The sequence below is a fragment of the Neocloeon triangulifer genome, unplaced genomic scaffold (assembly GCF_031216515.1).
Source record: "Neocloeon triangulifer isolate White Clay Creek 2 clone unplaced genomic scaffold, ASM3121651v1 ptg000022l, whole genome shotgun sequence".
Lineage (NCBI taxonomy): Eukaryota > Metazoa > Arthropoda > Insecta > Ephemeroptera > Baetidae > Neocloeon > Neocloeon triangulifer.
Genome location: NW_026775562.1, coordinates 270,658 through 296,494, shown reverse-complemented (window position 1 = coordinate 296,494; position 25,837 = coordinate 270,658). Strand labels below are relative to the sequence as shown.

Sequence of the window (25,837 nt, the reverse complement as noted above, 5' to 3'; positions counted from 1 at the left end):
TTGCATCCTACAAGTGAGACTGATTTAACAATGTAATTTTGTTTTTATTGTTGTTAGCCAATCAGAAGTGGCACCAATTTTCTGATTGGCCCACAATCAATGATAATTTATTTCATTCCGGTTTGATTTAACAATTAGGAACATATAGTGAAATTAAATTAATTAAAATAGTTGAATAACATAAATTATTCAGTATTTTTTTTTTCAATTCAGCCGGAAACCAAGTAAAATTAATTATTTTTCAAACAATCTTGAGAGAAAAACCCTTAAATTATTTACAATTCCTATTACTAAAATCATTATTCAATTTCATCTTCAATGAAATAAGACAGATTATCGATTGCAAAACTGTGCAAGTCTCATCAAAATCTCCTCAGAGAAGCGCGCTCGCAGGAAATAAATGACTCAAGGAATCCACTCCGCTAATTTGTCAGTGAAAAATGTACTGGCCTGGTGCTACATTTATCACAACTTTTTAACCCCGTCTCGCTGCACACCGACTGTCTCATTAAGGTGCAATTTTTCACTGCCCTTGTCAAATACACGTGCTTCAGATACGTAATTTCGTGTGTGTATATATAAAAGGGACAAATTTTCGGCGCCGCTGCTGAATAAACTGTGGCGGCGCTCGGCAGAGGAAACAAATCCTCTTAGCGAAAAGGCTTTTCTTCTAATTCCGGCAAGTGCATTGACGAGATACAAGAGCGTGTGGGCTTTTCCTCATATTTCCGAGTTGCCTCTGAGGAATTGGCCCATTGTCTTGGCCGCAAAAAGTACACGCGAATCAAGAGAGACTCTCGAGAGTTCTGAACACGTTGCTCGGAGCCGACGAATTGGCGGCCTGCGTAAGCTCATTAGGTCTTGGAACAGCAACCAATTAATGTTGTTTTCTATATTTAAATTCAACAGAAAAGAGAATAAGAAATAATTCATTTTATGCTTTTAATTATTAATTATTTTAACCTGGATAAAATTTAAAAAAAAAAATCATTTTTGGTAAAAATTTTGTTCTGCTCATTTTTTTTTTAAATTTTAAGAAAAAATTTGATACGTTTTCTCTTCTTCAACGCCTTAATTAGTTCTTTCAACTTATTTTTTGGAAATAAACTGTAATTGTACAAAAATTTACCTTTTTTTACAATTAATGAGATTCTGTAGAATCAGCTATTTGATGAAAAACAGTAAATTTAACACATTTTTTTACCGATTAGATTAATTAACAAATACTTTTAACTTGGATAACCTGATTAGAGATTTATCACTTATTTTGAATATATCCAGAAAATCTTCACCTAAAAACACATAATTTGATACAAAATTATCACATTTTTTGTATTTTATTCTCACCAGAATTTTCCCATTTTTCATAAGTGTATCGACGACTTTTTTTAGGAGCAAAAAGAAAAGATAATATTTTGTACCTTGAATTATAGCAAAAGTGAATTTATAATAAATCAGATAAAGCTAATTTAAGGTGAAAAAGAATAAGCTGATTTATGATAAATCAGATAAAAATTATTTGAGATGAATTAGAAAAAGTCAATGTCACTTGAATTAGAAAACGTGAACTTTTAATAAATCTGAAAAAGCTAATTTAAGGTGAAATAGAATAATTCGATTTAGGATAAATAAGAAAAATCCAGATTGAGATACTAGAATATGCCTGATTTAGTTATATTTATATTTCATTAGTGTATCAACGACTTTTTAGGAGGAAAAAGAAAATATAAGTGTAATAAAATTGAATGATCAATTATTATAATAATTATGTGTTTTTAGCTGTATTTGAGATTTCATAATTACAAATTTTATTTTGACAATATATGTGGGTGAATATTTTTAATTCAATAAGGTTTGAAAGGTGTAAAATGTCAAAAGAGTTGAAAAAACTTTTTTTTTTAAATTTGCCAAAGGTTCGGTAAATAAATTTTCTAGACTATTATTTTACTAAATTTGAAAGGAATTTCGAGTCTGCTTACACCAGAGCCAAAAATAAAGCAAAGCGCACGCAACTCTCGGTTCCGTCACCCGCCCACTGGCAGATTGGAGCCAACAAGGGCCGAAAGTAATAATCTTGATAACCCTGCCGGCGCTTGATTAAAAGGCATCGCCCGAAAAATGACGTTTTTGCAATTAGCGCGCTCGTGCCGCGACAGGTGCATAATGAAGTGAGTCTCCGCCCCCAGACGCTAATTAACATCATCGCCGTGTCGTTCCAATTTTTTTTTGTCGCTCTCGCAACACATAAAATACTTTAATGCATTCTCTCTCGACGCTATTTGTCACACAAAGGACGCATTAATTACTTTGGCCGCCACAATCGCGCACACCGTCATCTCTCGCAACGAGATGTGTGCGCGATGATTATGTATTATTCTCGTCAATGCAGCCACACTCGGCGGTATTACGTTTCAACACACACAGCCTCGCTTTGTCTCCACTTGGGCCGCTGCTTTTGTCCGCTTTGTGTGCGCCAGTCCGACCGCCGCTCGACCGACACTAATTAAATTGCACAAATGCCTACGGGATCAAGAATTACTTTTTTTAACGACCTTCATTAAATTTTCAATAAGTTCAGCAGCACAAAAGTAATTATGAATTTGAAAAAGTTGCTGACTTCAGCACATAAAAAGTTAAGCAGGTCAACATAATTATAAAAATGCAGATTACGCGTAATTTAGTCATTTATGCTAGAGCAATGAAAAATTAATTTTTATGTTTCACAAGATGAAATCACCAAACATTATCCGTAAAATTTCTATTAAAATGCAGTACCAATATTTTTGAACAATCTCTTGATTTTCAAATAGCCATCTTTTAATTTATTCTTCAAAAAAATATGGATAGAAATTACTTAAAAACAGTTGAATTTTGTATTTGGTATTTTAAGAAGTTCCGCAATGGTGAGATTGAGAAAAATATTCAAATTGCCAGATTATTTAGTCCCAAAATAAATGATGAGCTAAATATCTAGAGCTCTCTCCAATTGCATCAATTTGTGGTTTCAAAACTCTACTTGGCTCGTAATTAAATAGAGATCAATCTCTATTGAAATTCCAAGTAGACTATTGAAACCACTAATTAATGCATTTAGAATGAGCTCTAGATATTTAGCTCATTGTTTATTTTCGGACTTGCTAGAAACTGAAAAAATGTTGAATTGAATGTAAACAACGCATGTTGTAACAATGTGAACAAATAAATTGCATCAATAATAATAATTATAAAAACATATTTTGATGAAATAAAATCCGGATTCCGCGGTGAACATGTGCAACTTCATTGTTTCAGAATCATAGAGCAAAGAATTATTAAATAGCTCCAAAATTAAATCAGCAAATTTGTGTTATCAAAATCAAAAGCTAATAAGAAAATTCCAATAATTTTTTATTTTCATTTTCAATCATTTTAATAACTTTGAATCAAACCACTAAAGGAAGCAAAATCTGATTATTTTGTAGTTGAAGTTCACGATCGAGGGTTGATTCATGGTGAATTAAATTTAAAGTCGGCTTTTCCTTAAGAAAAACAATTTCCTTGTTTTTCTTAAACAATAATTAACTCACAAAAACCCATCGAGGAAAAGCCGACTTTAAATTCAAATCACCAAAAATTTGATTAACTTATTGGCCAATATATTTTAAATAATCTTACCAACAGATTTACAAAAGATTTGGCTTTAAGGCTATGATGTAGTTCTAAATCGTTAGTGCGAAAACAGGAGTCCAGCTTCTGGACAGTCTTTTGTACACACATATATGTACACATTTGGCCTTTAGGCAAAAATCCATTTGCCAGTGTGTACCGAGCGGGAAGAAAAAAAGAGGAAACTTCACTCACGGCTAGAAAAGAAACGGTGAAGCGTGCGGCAGTAGATCCTTTTATATCCTTTTGAAATACACACACATATGTGTATTGAAACGAAAAATACAAAAGTGAAAAGGTCAGAGACGCATCTCTCGTGAAAAAGAAAATGGAAGGGACTTTGTGACCGGCGATTATGCCATTACGGACCTATCATTACTCCATTGTTGTTTGGCTAGGTGGGTCGAGGGAGGCGAAGAACATTCCTTGGGCATTGTCATTATTATCACAGAGGCTCATCATTTCGACCCATTATACGTCGGCGGCAAAGCAAGAGCGTCTGCCAGCTGATGATAGAGCACCGTTCGCTCTCTCTCTCGTGGGCGAACACTGCGTATTGATTGGCGTGCGCCAATCGCCGCCACATCACCTTCTCTGCTCTCATCGATGATGCTGCCGCGTTCGCCATTGTCCTGGCCCGAGTCCTGACTGGCAGCCTCGGATGCTGCACCACTCAATTTGCCTCGATTCATTAGCGAACACGGCGTTATCTTGCCGTTCGTTTTGTTCCCCTGCAGCCTTCCGTAATAACCATCCCCTGGAAATTGGATACTAACGAACTGATGATTATTTCCAAATGTGAAGGAGAGAGAGAAAAAAACACGCAGCGAAATAACTGGGGATAAAAACAAAATCGTCCGTTCTGTTTATTTTGGAGAGGGATCGAGAGGAAAAGAGGCCTTAATGATTCTTACATTGATTGGATGAAACCCTTTTTTTTAAATAACATAATTAAACGTGATAAAAACTTCCTGTGGGAAATGAAAATATATTCAAATGGTTTTTTAGGAAGATTATTTAAATATGGTTCCTTTTTACTTTAATTTAAGCAGGAATTTTTTTAAGTCATGGGAATCTTTCTTGAATGAAATTTTTTAAGCTCTTACAATATTCTAAGTTAGCTCAAATCAAATAATTATGTTTATAAATGCCAATATTTTTAGATTTTAAAAGCAAGCAATTAAATAACTGCGTCAGATGGGGTGTTTTTGACATCAGAAGTTTTGATAGTGGTGAGTTCTGAAACCAACATTTTTTCTGTTTTAATGTAAAAATTATGCTCAATTTAGACAAATTAACAACAACAAAAATCCAAATATATGACTAACATTAACTAATTGCCTAATTTGTGTGATTCAACATTCAAGTAATATTTTCTAATCGTCAACAGTCCTTGATATCGAATAATTCACAATATTTAGGATTATAAATAGGGCTAAATTTTGCCTCATCTAAAAGTATTTTAAATTAGTGGATTACTGTGCATGTATTTCATTATAACTTGTTACAATTAATAGCAAATTTTTATTATTTTTTTTTTCTTAATTTTCTCAACTGAGAAAATTTGTCATTTAATTTATTTACATTCAAATATTTTAAATTTAAACTAAGTTGATAAGCTTATTTGTTTTTATTTATTGTGTTGAAAAACAAAAACTTGAATTGTGATTTCCAGGAATTTTTAAATGTCTGAAATTATCTTCTTTATATTGTCAAAAAATAAGAAAATTAAAATTGTTCCATCCAAATCAAAAGCCTTTCACCCTGATTCAGAGTGAGGATTTTTCTGATTGTTCCTCATTTTTATGCAGCGACGACAGGCTGTGTGAACAAGAGATCAGTTTCACACCCTTGTATTCGTACAAATTTACATGCAGCGGCATCGGCTATTTAGATGCACGCGCACCGCCAGAATAAAAAATCGGCTTTCCCGCTTTCCTGCCCGCGCTTCGTTTTTTATTCCGACTGCGGCTTTATTATGCGCACCGCGTCCGGTCTCAAGAAACAAAGGCAAATTCGCTCGCAGCATCGCATTCATTTTTTAGTCCGGCATCCTTCTCTCTTTTGTTCTTCTCAGCATTGCAGCGCACGACCGTCTCAGTGCGTGTTTATATATCAGTTGATTCGGGGCCAACTTCGGCAAATAAAACATTCGCAAGAGAGAGAAAGAGGTGGAATTCGAAATATGACTCTCGTCGTTTGCGCAAGACGTTTGTTTTTATTTCTGTGCGTGTGTTTGTGAAGGGCTGCTTTTGTTGTTTCCATCTCTCATTGTTCGCGATTGTTTTCATTTTAGCACTCATCTCTCTCTCTCAAATGAAAAAAGAGTGCCTTTTCTTCTCTCTTTCATTCCGCCGCTTGCTTGCTTGCTTGAATAATTTGATGGAGGAAAGAGCCAAGTTTACACAACTCCCTCGGGTGCTTGAATAGTTCAAAACGGAAAAGGCGAAATGTGCGTGCGAACTTGACCAGGTGAGCAGCAGTTCCGCCATTGTCTGACTTTTGATGTGGCAAACAATCGTAACAGTTTGTTTGTCTACTGGTCGTATACGGCAAAGCTTGACTTGCTAACCTTTGATGTTATAAAACAAAACAAAATTGAATCATTTTGGTGGGAAATTACATAAGCAAACTGAAAATTGATTCATAATTTTTATTTTCAATCTTTAATAATTGTTGGACTATTTTTTATGAATATTATTATTTTTGAGAGGTTTTTTCGTGGTTTTAGTAAAATTGTTTTGACTTTTAATATTTAAAATCTTTAAAATGTATCTTTTTGTGTCTCAAAAAGTAAAAAAACGTATAAATCCTCAAAAAATTAAGGCGAACAGAGCAATAGAACTGGCCTGGATTGCGATTTCACCCAATTCCAGGGTCTATCAGCAGACCTGATTTTTTACTGAGACACCAAAAAAAATCAATATTTCGTTATTAAAAATTAATATCTTAATTTCAGAGTCATAATATAATTTTGTTATGTATTCCAATCTTTAAAGCGTAGTTTTTCTCACACATATCAGGAAAACCACGTAAAAATCTCTTAAAAATTAAACCCTAAAACTTGACAACACAAACAAAGACACTAATTAAAACACAAAAAACACAGACATAATAACTACAATCTGGAGACTATTGTTATTATCATTTAATTATTTATTATCCTTTTGTTTCTTTGGCAAAACATATTTAAATTAAATTTTTAAAAAAATTTTGTCCCAATAAAACAAATTTTAAGAGTTCAAACATTTAATTGTCTAACTAGAAATCCATTTAATCAACTATTTAAGAATTTTGTGATTTTATTTATTGTATTTCAACTCAAATTTTGACCATTGGAAAAAAATTAAACAAGAATATTAAAATATACGGCTTATTTCAAAAGTGATTAATTAATTAAGAACCAATTCTGACATAAAATAATGTTATTTCCCGTCAATTTTATATAATTAATATTGATAATGATTGGATAAAAGTTTCATATATTATTTGCAAAACTTACTTTTGTTCTCAAACGTGAAATGGGAATGCTGCGAGGCATTATTATTTCGATGTCGTTGAACAAGTCTCTCTTAAATATAAACTCCCAATAAACTTATCCCTCTCTCACTGAATCTTTCGCCGTACTTTTCGCCTGCAGTTGTTCTTTCTTTTTCCTCCCTCCACCCATAATATCGGCGACACCGTCTGTTATAATACGACGTGATTTCTTTTTTCTTGCGCCATCGAGCACGCTCGCTCCAATTCTTTTTTTTTTATTTTCTTTACACACTAACATGTATCGTATTTGAAATCGATGAATGCCGCTGCTGCTACAACAACAAACGCGCCAATGATGATGATGTTGGCAGCATCTGCACCCCCGAACGAAGCGCGCGCCCGATGATGCGGCAGATGAAAAATGAATTAGGCGCCGTCTGCCAAGATATCTCTCCTAGGGCGTGCGTGCGAAAAAAGGGAAACGTCTTCGCCCATTTATCACGACGGATTCGCAGCTTTTGATGCATGATGCGGCCATTCCGACCTTTTTCTCGCGTCGTTTCGCGCTGAGCACTCGGGATGAAGACGAAATAAATTTATGCAGAAAATGGAAAACAAGCGATATGGAGTGTACTTATGTTGATGAGACGTTCGCTCCATCAAATGATGAAGGTTTTGAAGATGGTGGGCAATTTTGGCATCGTTTAAGATTTTATGGTTGCATAAATCAATAATTTATTCATAATAATAGGAAACAATAGAAAATCCAAGGAAATAATAATTATTACAGACAATTTTTATCCACCAGATCAACAAAGTGCGAGTTTTCATTCTAAAATAGCACTTTCAACAAATTCAAGGATCAACAATTTTCAATTAACATTGAAAAGACGATTTAAATTTCTCTTACTTCAACTAAATAAAGCAATATTTCGCTTTTTTTAAATTATGAAAAACTCCTCTTTTTCTGCAGAAAAAATTTACATCGTATTTGAATTAAAATTTGACTCTTCCTCACTATAGGTTTTTGAATGGTGTAATGTTTAGTACAAAGAAAAATAATTCTGCTCAACATGTCGTGGGTTGTGTCCAGTATTTAAAATTCGTTGATACTAAAAATTTTGAAATTCGTGTACGAATTTTTGACAAAACAATCCCATGAATTGCGGTAACAGCCTGCAGCATGTAGGGCACAATATTTTTTTCTTTACAAAACAATGAACGATTCAAACAACCCATCGAGGAAAAGCATAATTTTAATTTAAAAATACATGACTCAATCCTCAATCGTGAAATTCTTGCATAGATTAGATTTTTATAACGTTAAAATATATTTTCAAATTTACAATAAAACATTTTTTTTTTCAAATTTTAATTGTTAGATATATCCAATGAAGTCGTTAATGAAATTACAGACAATTCCGTTTTTTAATCAATTTAAATACGAAAAGTGACCAAACTATGACAAAATAAGATTTTTTTTACAAATAAGCTTTTTATAATTTTTTTTGATAAGAAGATATTTATTTAAAAATTTAATTACTTTAAACAAGGATTATAAATTATAACCCCCTTGTATGAGATATGAAGCGAAACATTTTGTAATATTCACCCCGAAAAAAATTTGTACCAGGTTTGCACCACACTTTCTCATGTCAAAATCATTGCGCGCGTTTGGGGAGAAGCAGCTTCCTGTTAAATCAGAAAAAGATAATTTGAGATGAATTAGATAAAATAAATGTACCTTAAATTTGAAAAAAATAATTAGTAATAAATCTGATAAAGCTAAATTAAGGTAAAAAAGAATAAGCCAATTTAAGTTAAATGAGAAAAAGCCGATTTGAGATAAATTAAAAAGTCTAATTGAAATTGGAAATGGATAATTTGAGATGAATTAGAATAAGTTAATTTACCTTAAATTTAGCTTCGCGCGACCCAAAATTTAAATTAATTCGGACTGTTAGAAAGCGATCTGATTGGGTGCAATTTTACTTGCACCCAATCAGAGCTGAAACAACAATTAAATTATGATATCATTGTTGCGTCAAATAAGAAAAAGTAAATTTTTCATAAATCTGATAAAGCTAAATTAGCATGAAAAAGAATTAGCCAATTTAGGATAAATTGGAAAAACGGATTTGAGATAATTAAGAAAAGTCAAATTGAGCTATATTTGAAAATTCAAATTAAGTGTAAATCAGAAAAGGATAATTTGAGATAAATTAGAAAAAGTCATTGTACCTTGAATTAGAAAAAGTGAATTTGTAATAAATCTGAAATAGCTAAATTAGGGTGAAAATTAGGGTGCTAAATTGGAAAAAGCCGATTTTAGATAAATTAAAAAAGTGTAATTGAGCTAAAAAAAGTGAATTTGTAGTAAATCTGATAATGTTAATTTGACGTGAAAAAGAATAAGCCGATTTAGGATAAATAAGAAAAATCTAAATTGAGATAAATTAAAAAATGCCTAATTTAGTTGTATTTGTAAAAGCAAATTTATGTTAAATCAGAAAAATTTAATTTCCAATGATTTAGAAAAGTCAATGTACTTGAATAATTTACTTTTCTCCTTGTGAGTTGTACGATATTTTTCTGTACTGTCTGCAGTCTCTGCTGGCGTTTTCTTTTTTTTACTTTCAATATGATTCTGGAAAGGAATACATTCTGAAATCAGCAATTCTTATTCACTAGTTTCCAGTCGAGACAAAGAGTTTGCAATCGGCAAGTTTGATCTGGAAACAAAGCAGAGCGGAAGAAATAAAGAAAAGTAAATAATAAAAAACACAAAGCGGCGCTCTGAGGGTGCGATGCATCATCTGGCGCGACACACATTTCAGTATGCAAATTCCCCGCGCTGCCACTTTGCGCTGCTTTCAGACAGGAAAATACACCCTTCTTTATCCACTCTCGGCAGCCGGAATATCAATGATTTTATTATATATTATGCAAGAGTTTCTTTCGGCTCCATCAATCATGCCCGACAACGGAATAAAAACGGCCAATATAACTGCGAGGGGATTGAAAACATTTCTATTTGGTCAAACTCTCGGATGAGTTGAGCTTTGATTGCGGCCGAATAAATTCCAGATCTGATAATAACTCCGTTCATTTGCATAAATAAATCGCCCACGCGCTCGGAATCGGACCGAAGAAGTAGAAATTTATTCAAATTCCGACATGTGTCGTCCTCGAGATTGTAGAATGAAGCGCACGAGAGAGCGAAATAAATCACAAGGACTAACTCAGTTCTTCTTATATACGTACAAAAATTGATTTATGCCGTTTTTAATTTGAATTTCCTGGCGATAAAAGGGAAGCTCGAGTCGGAATGTAAAACGGCTCATTATGCTGCTCCATTGTGCGATCACCGTGGAGAGGAACGCATTTTCCAATCAAATATGCATGAGTTGAAAAGCCTTGAAGCACAAAATAAGATTTGTTTGAATTTCAAAAAAGGTCGTGAGCGTTTTAAAAGAACAATGTGATTTTGAGGAAGAAAAATGAAAAATCTTTATATTCAGCGTTTTTCATTTTTATAAGATTTCACCCCTAAGCACGTTACTAGATTCAAAGTTTCTCGCTCTAAAAAAGCGTCATTTTAGGCTCAATTAATTTGAAATTAAAAAATTCCCATCGATGTAAAGTCAAAACGTAATTGAAAGGTATTTTCACCGTGTGAGTTTCCGTAGAAGTAAAAAAAAGTAAATTAATTTTTTAATTTTTTTTTCTAGATAACCTTAAGACGGCTTTGATTTTTAAAGTAGGCAGCACATAATCAAAAAATAATTTTCAATTTTCTTTATTGTTGTAATAAAATGTTTACTAAAGAAAACAAAAGATTAAGATTATTAAGAAGGACAAACTTTCAAAATTTTAAGGACGATTATAGATAGACCTAGATTTTAAGAATTCCCAATATAGCCCTTGGGGGTGGAGCCCTGAAATGAGATATATCATAAGGTGGTACTAACTCTAAAAATTCACTTTTTTTTTGGTAGACCTCAATTTTAAGAATTCTCAATATAGTCCTTGGGGGTGGAGCCCTGAAATGAGATATATCATAAGGTGGGACTAACTCTAAAAATTCTCTTTTTTTTATAGACCTCAATTTTAAGATTTCTCAATCTAGTCCTTGGGGGTGGAGCCCTGAAATGAGATATATCATAAGGTGGGACTAACTCTAAAAATTCTCTTTTTTTTATAGACCTCAATTTTAAGATTTCTCAATCTAGTCCTTGGGAGTGGAGCCCTGAAATGAGATATATCATAAGGTGGGACTAACTCTAAAAATTCTCTTTTTTTTTATAGACCTCAATTTTAAGATTTCTCAATCTAGTCCTTGGGGGTGGAGCCCTGAAATGAGATATATCATAAGGTGGCACTAACTCTAAAAATTCACTATTTTGATAAACCTCAATTTTAAGAATTCTCATTATAGTCCTTGGGGGTGGAGCCCTGAAATGAGATATATCATAAGGTGGTACTAACTCTAAAAATTCACTTTTTTGATAGAGCTCAATTTTAAGAATTCTCAATATAGTCCTTGGGGGTGGAGCCCTGAAATGAGATATAACATAAGGTGGTACTAACTCTAAAAATTCACTTTTTTTGATAGACCTCAATTTTAAGAATTCTCAATATAGTCCTTGGGGGTGGAGCCCTGAAATGAGATATATCATAAGGTGGTACTAACTCTAAAAATTCACTTTTTTGATAGACCTCAATTTTAAGAATTCTCAATATAGTCCTTGGGGGTGGAGCCCTGAAATGAGATATAACATAAGGTGGTACTAACTCTAAAAATTCACTTTTTTTGATAGACCTCAATTTTAAGAATTCTCAATATAGTCCTTGGGGGTGGAGCCCTGAAATGAGATATATCATAAGGTGGGACTAACTCTAAATATTCACTTTTTTTGATAGACCTCAATTTTAAGAATTCTCAATATAGTCCTTGGGGGTGGAGCCCTGAAATGAGATATATCATAAGGTGGTACCAACTCTAAAAATTCACTTTTTTCGATAGACCTCAATTTTAAGAATTCTCAATATAGTCCTTGGGGGGTGGAGCCCTGAAATGAGATACCTGAATCACTTGCAATAGACTACAGACCTTGAGAATATTTTAAAATACGATTATGAAATAAAATTTAAACTTTTTAATATTATCGAATTGAAATTTTAAGAGGACGGACTAATTTTAAAGGTGAAAAAGAATTAGTCAATTGAGGATAAATGAGAAAAAGCCAATTTGTGTTAAATTAAAAAAGTTTAATTGACCTATATTTGAAAAAGCTAATAAAAAATAAATCAGAAATAGCTAGTTTAAAGTAAATTAGAAAAAGTTAATTTACCTTAAATTAGAAAAAGTGAATTTTTGTAAAATTTTATAAAGCTAAATTAAGATGAAAAAGAATTAGTTTATTTACGATAAATGTGAAAATGCCGATTTGAGATCAATTAAAAATGTCTTAAAAATTTATATTTGAATAAAAAATTATTAGTTATCAGAATAACATGCTCAATTTAGTCCTTAGCGGTGGAGCCCTGAAATGAGATACCTGAATCACTTACAATAGACAGTGATAGACAGCAGACCTTGAGAATATTTTATAATAGATTATTAAATAAAATTTTACCTTTTTATTTTGAATTGAAATTTTAAGCGGGCTTATTTTAATATAAAAAATTACTTCCCATTCTGTAAATATCATTCCCTGGAATTCCCCTCAAACTTTATTACGAGGAAAACAAGGAAACAGAAATTAAATCAACAAACTACCAAGAGTCGACTTCTGCGGCGGGCAATTTGCAAAGTTTGGGAACAACATCTGACTTCAATTAGTAAATAACTTTGCCTCAAAGCGCCGCTGGGCGATTTCGCGATGACCCATTTCCGCCGCAACAGCCAAAGCAGTGAGAGAGCGATGGAAGTTTTGCTTCCGCAAAACGCACTCGGCGTGCGGTTTCTATGCGAAAGTATGCGGCGGCGCTTTCGGGCAGATCCTCTCACACTAATGCCGACCGCAGCTCTCGCAACTCGGCAGGAGAAAAGCTTTGCTGAAAAGAGCCTGTTCTGCATGCACACGCGGACGGAAAGAGCTCTTTTCCTTTTCGCCCCAATAATAAAACGTAACGGGAACGAGAGAGAGACTCTGTTCATTTTGCTCGGGCTGCAGTAAAAGCTTAAATATAAGATACTGCATTCAAGGTTTTGCTCGCTCGCAGGCAGATTGCAGTATAATTATTGGCAGACGTATTCTCCAGAGCGCTGGCGATTATGGGCCGCAATGAAAGGAGAGATGATTGCTTTTCTAATAAACGGAGTATTAAATCACATTAAATTAAAATTGGCTCTAATTAGGCGTTATAAAAAGTTGTTTGGAAAAATCTATCATGGCCTATGGGTTTCTTCTAATAGGGAAGGAAATGTAGTGATCACATATTTAACAAATTTCTTATAAAAACTTATTCTAACATTTAAAGTTAATAAAAAAAATTAATTAATATATGACAATATTGGGATGACAAATATTAAAATTAATTAAGTTTTTTGCACCTTTTACAATAATATACAGAACAGTTTCTTTGAAAACTAATTTTGCAATATCAATACCAAGAATAAAATTAATATTTATAATATTATTATTATTATTTTTAAAATACCAAGTATATTGAGAAAAATTAAACAAAAATAAGTATAAAATTCTAGTAAAAATAACTAATTATTATATTACAATTTTTATATAACCAGTTTAAAGTCGGTTAAATTTATTTTAATTTTCAACTAGAACTTGTCACATCCACTTGGATTACCCGTAAAAACAATTTAAGCCTTCTATCATTGGCTTCATGCAGTCATGCAATTCTTAATTACATTAAATTAATGAACTAGGATTTTCCTCACTGAGAAATATACCGGTTTTATTTTTTATATTTACCAACTTTCTCAGTGACGAAAGCTCAGTTAATAATTCCTCATTATTCACTCCTCAATAGCCATACTTTCTTGATTTAATTACAGAATTGTATGTTCCAAATACAAATGTAGATAAAAAAAAAATACAGTTAAGAAAAATGAAGGGAATATTTAAATAAAATATTATTTTAATTCAGGATTCCTGCTATTAAAATGATGAAAAATAATCTTTACAAAAATATAGAATCAATGTTTGCGATTGTTGTAAAAGAAAAATTGAAATTTTAACCAACATAAATTGTTTAAAATTTGACGATGCCAATGAAAGTTGTTAAAACACCCAATTATTTTCCATCAGAGTTCACATATTTCATAAAAATTTGTTTACTCTCTAACCAGAGTCATTTTGTTTGACCAAACGAAAGCCTTTAATTGTGCGTCGATTGTTGCAGGCATGGGATTTGCTGTTGTCGGCGCCTACTGCAGTTTCCGTTGCTGAAGAGACCAAGACTGAGCCGAGAGGTGAGCCATTGAGTCCAGAACCAACTCTCGCGATAATCCCCCTGTCAATCTGCGCCAAAGCAAAGCCCACCGGCCGTCCGAGCCAGCGAGGACAAACGAATGTCCACCGGGAGGCCGGCGGCGCTTCTTTCTCTGTCGTTCTCTCATTGTCAGTTTTCTGCTCGCTCCGCTGGGAAAACTCGCGATCCGTTGAAAATTTATATATATATACACACGGTGTAATCTATTTCCTACCCAAGAGTGGATGAGATTTATTTCCCGTTTCGTCTTCTCTTGTTTGGCTTTTCATTACTGTTGCTCTTGGCAGATTAGTCGGCTGAGTGATGGGAGTTATTCTCGCGTGAGTTGATGGCGAAATGATAATGGAACTCTCAGTTTTGACCTGATTTTTCGCATCAAAATTCGCATGAGACTTCGTTGGAATTGCACAATTCATTAATTTTTGCTATGATGGGGAAACAAATAACTGCAAAATGTAGACAAATCAACAACATAGTAGCACAAATTGTTAGACGTTTCAAAACAACAAGTTTAACTTCAATTTATTTAACTCATGCAGCGTAATTTCCAGAAAACATTAATAAGAAACAATATTTAAGTGCAACAAATTAAAAAAATATATTTACATTTTAATGACAGTGCTAAAATTTCAAAATAAATTCGAAACCAAAACCAATTTAAAAGTCGGCTTTTCCTCGATGGTTTTGTGAGTTGTTTAAAATCAAAAAACAGTATCCTGCTCTACATGTTTCAGCTGCATTTCCACAAAATATATTTTACCTGAAAACTGAAAAACGAACCAAAAAATAATTTGGCCTTCTCTCGCCCACCGCCGAGAAATGCTCAAAATATTCTTACTAAAATTATTATATAAATTAATTAATATGGAAAATTATTGAATTTAATGTTATATTTTGCGTTAAAAATTGTTTTGTGAAGGAATATTACTTAAAATAAATTGTCACTGAAAATTGTTACTTCGAAACTTCGAAAGTAAAATATTTTTATAAAATAGAAAATTATTTATTGTACTAATTCTTGTTAAAATAATTTCACAGCTTATGAATTATGGCTGCAGCCGAAACATGTAGAGCAAGATATTATTTTTCTTAAACAATAAACAACTCGCAAAACCGACTTTAAACTAAATAAAATCACCATGAATCCTCGATCGTGAAATTCTACAAAATTTAAATTGTTCTTTATTTATAATTTTCACATTATTTTTTTTGTTGACATTATTTGAATTTTCTATGCTTTTTTTATAAGTTACGCCGAAATTTGCATAATTTATTTCAGCAGTTTTGCAAACAGTTAATTAATAGAATAAACACCTTGAGGACACAAAGCAAATTTTAGAGGCAAAATCTAATAAACACGCAAAATGAGAGGCGAATTAATTAGCGCCAAATTGCGTAGCCGTTAAATTCGTTAGGTCTGTTGTGCGTGCAGCACATTTTCCGCTTGCCACCTACCTACCCGCGGAAAGAGATAAACCTTCCGGCCCGAGGCTATAAACAGCAATTCACCCATCCGTAAATACCCATTAGCCGCGCCACCGTTCAGAATTATTTTCCCAGCTACGAACAAGAGAAACTGAAGGCGTTAAATAATTTAATCCGACCCACTTTCGGCAAAGCCTGTGCAAATTGCTCGCAGCGATCAAACCATCTGTCAATCCGTCCAGCCGAACTGCAAAAAGTGACTTTTTAATGGAGAGGGCAAAAACCGGTCGGCAAAAAGCCCGGCTGAGACCGAGAAGTGACGTTGAGCAATGCGCCGTCGGCAGCTCCTTATTGCTTTTGGCAGTCGGTGGCGATTTTTTGTATCTGAAAGTTGGAAATCATCTGTACGAGGAGTCGTCGGACCGAGTTTGCCAAGTGAAATTTCCCCGGAGAGCGCCTGGCCCCAGTCGGGAAAAGCCCTGTTCTTTGTGTGCCGTTTTCGCTGCCTTTAACATTTTACTATCCTCGGTGATTTGCTTTTTGCCGAAAAGCAGCAAACTGAACTTGTGGAATGAGTTTGAAAGATTTTCGAATAAAAGGCAGATGGAGTTTTGAGGGAGGAAGTAAATTTTAAAGAGAAAAATGGCGCCTAATCCTATTTGCTCAAGAAGGCACAGTAAATTTCAAGTTTTATTTGCATGGAAACTTCGAAAACGGAATTGTAAAAATAATAAAAATATTCAAAATTATGATGTTTAAATTTTCAATCTGCGACCGTTCGCGAATGATTAACCGCAAATTGGCCTAAATTTTTGGTTCACAATGTCATTATATGATGATAAGAGAATAAAATTTGCAACCAAAATTTTGATCACTTCGCTTGGAATTCATGTTTTTTTTTTTTTTTTTTTAAGTCAAGATTCAAATATTTGTGGGAAAATTTGATGTACTCTCTTCTTTTTCTGACGTACCTTTTTATTCTGAACCACTTTTAATAACTGAACATATTAAGTGAAGTCAAATGTCAAGATCAATTTAATTTAATTTTCTCAAAAAATCATGTGAATTTTTAATAAATCTGAATAAATCTGAGAGGCTAAATTATGGTAAAATAGATTTAGCCAATTTAGGATAAATCAGAAAAAGCATATTTAAGATAAATTATAAAAGTCAAATTGCAATATATTTGAAAAAGTAAAATTATTTTAAATTAGAAATAGATAATTTATAATGAATTAGAAAAAGTCAATCTACCTCAAATTAGAAAAAGTGTATTTTTAATAAATCTAATAAAGCTAAATTAAGATGAAAAAGAATTAGCTTATTTAGGTCAAATGAGAAAAAAAAATTAGAAAAAATACCTTATATTGGAAAAATGTTTTATGTGCTGATGAAAAATTTTATTACTTCGAAAAACGACATTTTTTTTAGCTCATTAAAAAATGTGGCCAAGAAAATAGTTTGAACCAAAAAATTCAATAATTAATCCTTTTTTTATTATATGATGATTAAGTTCAGTCAAATTTAAATATCAATTTAATTTAATTTTCTCAAAAAATCATATATTTAAATATCTTCAATGCCGGAAGAACCGAGTCAAGAGAATATCTCCCTATTAATATTAAATCAATTTTATACCATTTCTAGATCCTAAGGACAACTTTCCACTATGTGAATATCCTTTTGGTTCAACTGCCTTTACCATTGTTGTTGTAACAATTGCGTCTTCAAAGTTGCACGCAGTCAGATGAAAATTTCGAGGCCATTCTTTGCCTCTGTATGTGTTTCTCTCGTCGCGGCATCAATTGCAAAACCGAAGAGACAAACAAACGCTCTCGTCTTGGCATTTTCTCTCCATACGGGCTCATTTAAGTTTGTTTTACGCAGGCTGCGCTCGGATAATTGTCAATCACGGTTCAGCGAGCTGCTTTTATCTGCGAGAGTGTCTCGTCGGCGGCATCGAGAGAGGCTCAAAGAAAGCTCCGAGATTGCACACAAAGAGACGCGGGGCACACGTAGGAAAGAGAGAGAGAGAGAAGCAGTCACTGGCAGATGCTTCATTTCTGACGCAAATTAAACCGTGCTTTTAACACTCGTCGCTCTCCATTCGAAGAGAGAGAGACTCTGGCTAATTAGGGCTCGTCGGAATGCGATTATGTATGCGAATCGAATCGCGAGAGAAGAGACGAGAGGAATTTGAATGTCGTATAATTCGAATGGGTGTAATTGCCTTCCAAGTGACTTGTTGCGATCCATTTCGCTGCACACGAAGAAGTGTGTCTTCTTGATAGCAACTCGTCCTTGACTTGTAAATCGGATTTCCTCGGATTCAATTAAGAAAATTGATTTTGTTTCAGAATGCACCGTGGAGCTCTTGTAGGCGCTCTACTGTGGGCCTGCGTCCTCACTGGACTTGCTCAGGGTGAGTTAAAAAGCTCATTTTGCATGGAAATGAGAGATAAATATTAGATTTTATTTATTTAATTTTAAAAACCGCACGGACGTAATATTTAAAAGCAAAAATTCTCTGATTAAATGAAAAATAAAATCTTTTCAATGTCCAGTTTTTCGTCCTCAATATACTGTATATCGTTAACTTTTTATTGACATTTAAAAATCATTTAAAATGTACAGTATGTAAATAATTTTGAAGCTAATTATATTTTTTGGGAAAACAAACTGCCACGGTTAAGCATTGATTGATTTTTGAAATGCCCAATGAAATATAAATAAATAAATACTAAGCATAACTTTCTATCAAATTTTTATAAAACTTTAAAAGCCTAACTAGTGGGACAATCTCATTATAAAATGGGGGAAAATTAAAGGATAACTGACCCCAAAAGTAAAAACCTAGAATGTTTGTAAATATTATAAGAATATTAAAAATTATCAAAATGGGAATGTATTTTAAAGAAAACTCTTAAACTCTTTCATAGTAATTTAACTAATTTAGAAAAAAAACGCAGCAAAAAGTAGTTAACAGACTTGATTGCAAAATATTAATTGTAACAGTTGAAGTAAAAAGAATTTTTTTTTTAAATTTATTAATTTATTTTTTATTTTATATTTTCATATTTTATTTATTGTATTACATTTTATTTGTTTATTTTCAAATTCTCTCTCTATTTAGTAACTTACAAAATCCTGGATTTCAAAAGTATATGCAAGCAGACTGTTGTCATAACTCTTATAGTTTTACTTTCTTATGAAATCTACATTCAACTTTTTTGTGCTCGTTTGATTGACAGAATTCGGTGAAAAATAGTAGCATTAATTATTTCAAATATAATTTAATTTACCGCTTTAATAGTAAATTAATGAAGTTAAACAAACCTTGCTAAAAATGAAGAGTTTTGAGAAAATTAATTAATTGACGAAAGTTTGAAAATATATTTTATTAAAAAAATTAAAAAAAAAAAAATCTTGGGCTTGGCAGCATAAAATATATCAATTGGGGCGCAAAATATCACTCCGGTTTTGCGTGGCTTGGGTGGCGACCGCCGCTCTACCCTGAGATGAGACATTTTTACATTGTGAAAATAAGGAAGAAAGAGTCGGACCAGGGGGTGGTTCGCTGGCAAAGGCCGCGAGCTCTCTTTTTTTCGTTCCCTGCAGGTTGCTAAGAAGTCGCAGTCGTATTTGTGCGCCGAGCAAAGCAACATCTCCTCGCAGCTCGCTGCGGGTGGAATTTGATTTGCTAGGCAAAGTGCTGCTGATGAGGCTTCAATAGCCGAAACAGCTGTCCAGCACAAAACAATATGGACAGATTGGGGTGGTTTTAAAGAATTTTAATTTTGGGAAATTTTCGCCCTCAATTAAAATTGTTTATTATCACGATAGGAATTTTTCTAACTTTTTTACACCGGCTTTGTCTCAAATATCTCGTTGTCTCGGAACGTAATTCCACGTCAAGGCGATTAGTCGCAGTACTAATTTAATTATTTCCCGTTTCGAGTGGTTTCTTTGGGTTTTAAATTCTCAAAAAAGTAAAAGAATATTAAAAATTATCAAATTGGGAATATATTTTAAAGAAAACGCTTAAACTATTTTAGTAATTTAGAAAAAAAACGCAGCAAAAAGTAGTAAACAAACTTGATTGCTATAAAATATTAATTTTAAAAGAATTTTTTTAAATTTAATATTACTTTTTTTATTTTATATTTTCATATTTTATTTGTTGTATTACATTTTATTTGTTTATTTTCAAATTCTCTCTCTATTTAGTATAAACTTACAAAATCCTGGATTTTAAAAGTATATCAAAGCAGCCTGTTGTTGTGTTGTTATAACTTTCATAGTATTACGTTTTTATGAAATCCACATTGAATTTTTTTTAGTGCTTTCAGTATTACATAGGATAAATTATTTTTACCGCTTTAATGAAGTTAAATAAAAATTGCTAAAAGTGAAGTGTTTTGAGAAAATTAGTTAATTGATGAACGTTTGAAAAGATATTGAATTTAAAAAAAAAAAATCTTGGGCTTGGCAGCATAAAATATATTATTTCTCTGTACTTGAATTTAAATTTGCAATGCTGTTAAACGTATGACCATAGAAACCAATGAAGTAAAAAATTATATACGAATTTCACCCACGAAACTGGATTTCAATTTGGAATGAAAGTTTAATATATGATTTAAGTTCTTTTTTGACCATTACTAAGGTAATATTTAATTCAAAAAGGCTATTAATCCAAATTATGGATCTGTCGAGGTGGAAATTATCGAGTGAGCACTTGGCAATTTATTATCATATATTTTGCAGAGCCGCCGACTGTGTCGGTGCACCCGCGGGACCAAACGGTGCGTGCGGGCGCGATTGCGAGCATTTGGTGCCGCGTGACCCCGACGGAGCCGCCGCCGGTGTTGTCGTGGAAGAAAAACGGCAAACGCATCTCCAACTTCCAGTCGCGCTACCTGGTCAAGGAATTTCCCGCCGGCGACGGTCTGCTGCTGCGCATCGACCCGGTCCGGATGGCGCGCGACGACGCCGTGTACGAGTGCGTCGCCGAGGCGCAAAACGGCGAGCAGACCTCGGCCGACGCATCCATCACCGTGCTCGAAAGTGAGTAATTCTCTCTTTTCACCCCTGCTTTTTCCCCCATTTGATCGCAAAAAAATAACAGAGTGGAAGGGTTGTCCGTTGGGAACTGCTGTTAATTAATTGAGGAGGGCGAATTAAAAACAAGAATTTTATCCATTTGTTGTTACTTTGTTTTGAATAATTAAAGCTAAATTATGGCGAAAAAGAATTATCCAATTTAGGATTAATTGGATAAGGAATAATTGGAAAAGGATAATTTGAGATAAATTAGGAAAAGTCATTGTACCTTAAATTAAAAAAAGTGAATTTGTTGTAAATTTGATAATGCTAAATTAGGGTAAAAAGAATAAGCAAATTTAAGATAAATTAAAAAGTCTAATTGAAAATCGGATGGATAATTTGAGATGAATTAGAATAAGTTAATTTACCTTAAATTGCCTTAAATAAGAAAAAGTAAATTTTCAATAAATCTGCTAAATTAAGGTAAGGAATTTAGGATAAATTGGGACAAAAGGATTTGAGATAATTAAAAAAAGTCTAATTGAGCTATATTTGAAAAAGCAAATCAAGCATAAATTGGAAAAAGATAATTTGAGATGAATTAGAAAAAGTCAATGTACCTTAATTTAGAAAAAGTGAATTTGTCGTAAATTTGATAAAGCTAAATTAAGGTAAAAAGAATAAGCAAATTTAAGATAAATTAAAAATTCTAATTGAAAATCGGATGGATAATTTGAGATGAATTAGAATAAGTTAATTTACCTTAAATCGCCTTAAATAAGAAAAAGTAAATTTTCAATAAATCTGCTAAATTAAGGTAAGGAATTTAGGATAAATTGGGACAAAAGGATTTGAGATAATTAAAAAAAGTCTAATTGAGCTATATTTGAAAAAGCAAATCAAGCATAACATGGAAAAAGATAATTTGAGATGAATTAGAAAAAGTCAATGTACCTTAATTTAGAAAAAGTGAATTTGTCATAAATTTGATAAAGCTAAATTAGGGTAAAAAGAATAAGCAAATTTAAGATAAATTAAAAATTCTAATTGAAAATCGGATGGATAATTTGAGATGAATTAGAATAAGTTAATTTACCTTAAATCGCCTTAAATAAGAAAAAGTAAATTTTCAATAAATCTGCTAAATTAAGGTAAGGAATTTAGGATAAATTGGGACAAAAGGATTTGAGACAATTAAAAAAAGTCTAATTGAGCTATATTTGAAATAGCAAATTTTCAAGTGCAAACAAATACCCAAACCAATTAAGTATAAATCAGAAAAGGATAATTTAAGATAAATTATTAAGTCTAATTGAAAATCGGATGGATAATTTGAGATGAATTAGAATAAGTTAATTTACCTTAAATCGCCTTAAATAAGAAAAAGTTAATTTTCAATAAATCTGCTAAATTAAGGTAAGGAATTTAGGATAAATTGGGACAAAAGGATTTGAGATAATTAAAAAAAGTCTAATTGAGCTATATTTGAAAAAGCAAATCAAGCATAAATTGGAAAAAGATAATTTGAGATGAATTAGAAAAAGTCAATGTACCTTAATTTAGAAAAAGTGAATTTGTCATAAATTTGATAAAGCTAAATTAGGGTAAAAAGAATAAGCAAATTTAAGATAAATTAAAAATTCTAATTGAAAATCGGATGGATAATTTGAGATGAATTAGAATAAGTTAATTTACCTTAAATCGCCTTAAATAAGAAAAAGTAAATTTTCAATAAATCTGCTAAATTAAGGTAAGGAATTTAGGATAAATTGGAACAAAAGGATTTGAGATAATTAAAAAAAGTCTTTTTGAGCTATATTTGAAAAAGCAAATTAAGTATAAATCAGAAAAAGATTATTTGAGGAAAAGTACCTTGAATTAGAAAAAGTGAATTTATAATAAATCTGAAATATCTAAATTAGGGTGAAGAAGAATTTGCCAATTTAGGATAAATTGGATAACGCTAATTTGAGTTAAATTAAAAAAATATTACAAAGTTATAAATAATAACATAATTACATATTATAAGTTAAAAATTAAGTCAATCCGGTAATAAATAATGTAAAATGAATAAAAAATTAATAAAAAACGCAATATTTATTGTTAGATTGTTAAAACAAAAATATTATTTTGAGTTTTAAGTTTCAATTCTGCTATAAAAGTATGTTAGGCGATCTTGGAACCTTGCTGGAAATTCTAAAAATTATTCATTCAAACAAATCTCTTTCATTATTGGTCGTTTGCTTCATGAAACAGAAACCACTCTACTTAAATAAATTTCCATAAAAGTAAACGTTTAAATTTGTTTCTGCAGAAACGAGATGACAACAAATTTGGAATTCAGACTCTTATTTGTGGAACATTTTTACGAATCATATTCTTTAATTATTTAATTTTTAGGTTACGCGTCACTTTTGAGTTAAATAAAATCATTTTTGGCGCAATTTCAAAGGAAGCAGATTATCAATGCTTGTGTTTTCAGCGAACAGACTACATAAATTATTGTAATCTTCGCACACAGCCTGCATCACACGCAGAAACATCATCAGCTTTTTGAGTAAATTCCTCCAAATCCAGCAAAGCATATTTGAATTTCAGAGTGGAGCCGCCGCCGCCGCGATTCATTTGCATGATAATTTATTCAACGGATTCGCAACTCTCGTTCGAGCGAGACAATTACAATTGTTGAAAAGCTTGTTTCGCATAAATTTGCATTTCCTTTGTGCAGCGCCGCCTTGTTATTATTATGATGTGATGCTCGCAATCTGCTTTTGCTAATCTTCCTCGAAATAATAACAAAACAGTTTAATTGTTGTTGACGAAATCGCTTTTCGCAGACGAGAAACTGCCGGGCGGCTTCCCCAAAATAGGCCAGGTGCCGACGACCAAAGTGGTGGAATTGGGTCACGCAACAGTTCTGGCGTGCGACGTCACTGGCTCGCCAACACCCCTAGTCACTTGGCTGCGCGAAATGATGCCCCTCAACACTAGCAACCCCCGCTACAATATTCTGGAATCTGGTAAGTCTAGCGAAACAACTAACAATATTTTTTTTTCATATTAATGGATATTTAAAAAATAGTTATTTTAAAAATTAGATTCTACGTTCTGGTTTAAAAAAAAAAAAATGGAATAAATCAGTTGAAAAAAATTTACTATTTTGGAGTATTTTTGAGGTGTTTAGAAAAAATTTCACTTTTGATGAATAGTTGATTATTTTCAGCTGAAATATTTTACAATTATTTGATAATTTAAGTCTTTGTTAAGAAATTTTTTTAAATAGTTCCCTTTTCTGATATATGAGTGGTTTTCGTTGTACGTCGTAATTTTAGTTGTATTTAAAATAATTTAATTAAAGTGAAAAATGCATCAATTGGATATTGAAGGTTGAAATAGGTTCAAAAAGTTTAACAAAAATTTGAAATAGGCAATTTTAGATGAATCTGAACCCTGAATTTTTTTGGGTTTTAGATTTTCAGTATATTTTTGTGAATTTCTGTTCTGAAAAAGAAAAATTTGCTAAATTAAAGGTAATAATCAATTTGCCAATCTCTTAAAAAGATTTTCTTAAAATTTATTTATAAAATTGATATCTTTTATTAAAATCAAATCTCCTTTATATTTATTTTTCTCTTCCCTCTAGTGAAAAAAAAAATTAAGCTCTGTTTAATTCAGCAATCAGAATCCAGATTAAGAATCCCAGTTTATGTGTGAAATCATCGTCACCCTCGTTGTTAAGCATCCCTCAAGCTCTTGGTAATTTCTTTTAATTGCTCGCGCATTAAAAATAATCTCTCTCATCGCGCGATGAATCTCTCCGCGAGCTCAATTACAACCATCAAGCGCAATCTCTCGCCTCGCAGCAATGAAAACAATTTGCATGCTAACACACAGCATACATAATAACCATCTCAAGCAAGATTACTTACTGCACCGCCGGCGGGATGAAAAAAAAAGAAGAAGCTGCGCGAATGCTTCTCTCGCCATCAGTCACAGCCCGGGGCGCGCGATGTTGCCAAATGTACGCCGGTCCCTTTTAAAGATAAGGCGCCTGCGACTTCATAGAGTATGCAACCGGCATGATTTATCTGCCCGACCGGCGGCCTAACTTCATTCTTTACGGCCACTTGCTGATGATAACGTAATTTAATTCCACTCGTAAATTATGTGGCAGTAAAATTTAATGTTGACCTCACTTTTTATTTATTGCGAGACTGAGAAAAAAAATAAGTTAATTTCTACCTGCTCGTTAAAGTTTCAACGCAACGGAACGAGTTTTTGCAGCTCTTTTTTCTCTTGGGCTTTGTTATTTTTTACGGCCGGCGCCGATAATGGCGAGTTTTATTTTTTATGGAAGCGAATCCTGATATTTAATCGAACGTTTGTTTGTTGTTTGTCCGAACGGCCTGCCTATGGGGTGCTGTTAAATTCTCTTTTGTTATCGACACGTCAAAATATTTGCAGTGCGCCAAACTTTTTGCCAGATTTCCGCTTTTCGGATATTGAAATTTATTGGATCGGCTGTCAGGTGAAACGACGTGCTAATGTTGACGGTGAATTATTTTCTTAATTAAAAATATGTGTCGATTTCAGTATTAATAGTGAACAATGCCCTGCTGCCTAAAATTAAAAAATATGGAAAAACAATCATGACAGAATGTAAATTTATTTAGCAAACTGTTTGAAAAAAAAACTAAAAAAAAATTGAAATTAAAAAAAAGGTTTGGTTTAATGTGTCCAAAATTAAGATGAAATGCTTATGTTAATTAATTAATTATTA

General features: G+C 32.5%; 1 protein-coding gene across 1 annotated transcript in view; it reads left to right on the top strand.

Moving 5' to 3' along the window:
• Nucleotides 1-25,837, top strand: part of LOC132204123 (tyrosine-protein phosphatase Lar-like) — a 116,271-nt gene that overhangs the window by 67,326 nt on the left and 23,108 nt on the right. Inside the window, exons 6-9 of the mRNA XM_059632400.1 lie at nucleotides 14,497-14,566; nucleotides 18,369-18,433; nucleotides 20,779-21,078; nucleotides 23,895-24,077. Of these exons, the coding sequence (XP_059488383.1) occupies nucleotides 18,370-18,433; nucleotides 20,779-21,078; nucleotides 23,895-24,077 (547 nt within the window). The 5' untranslated portion in view covers nucleotides 14,497-14,566; nucleotide 18,369. The remainder of the gene's footprint in view (nucleotides 1-14,496; nucleotides 14,567-18,368; nucleotides 18,434-20,778; nucleotides 21,079-23,894; nucleotides 24,078-25,837) is intronic.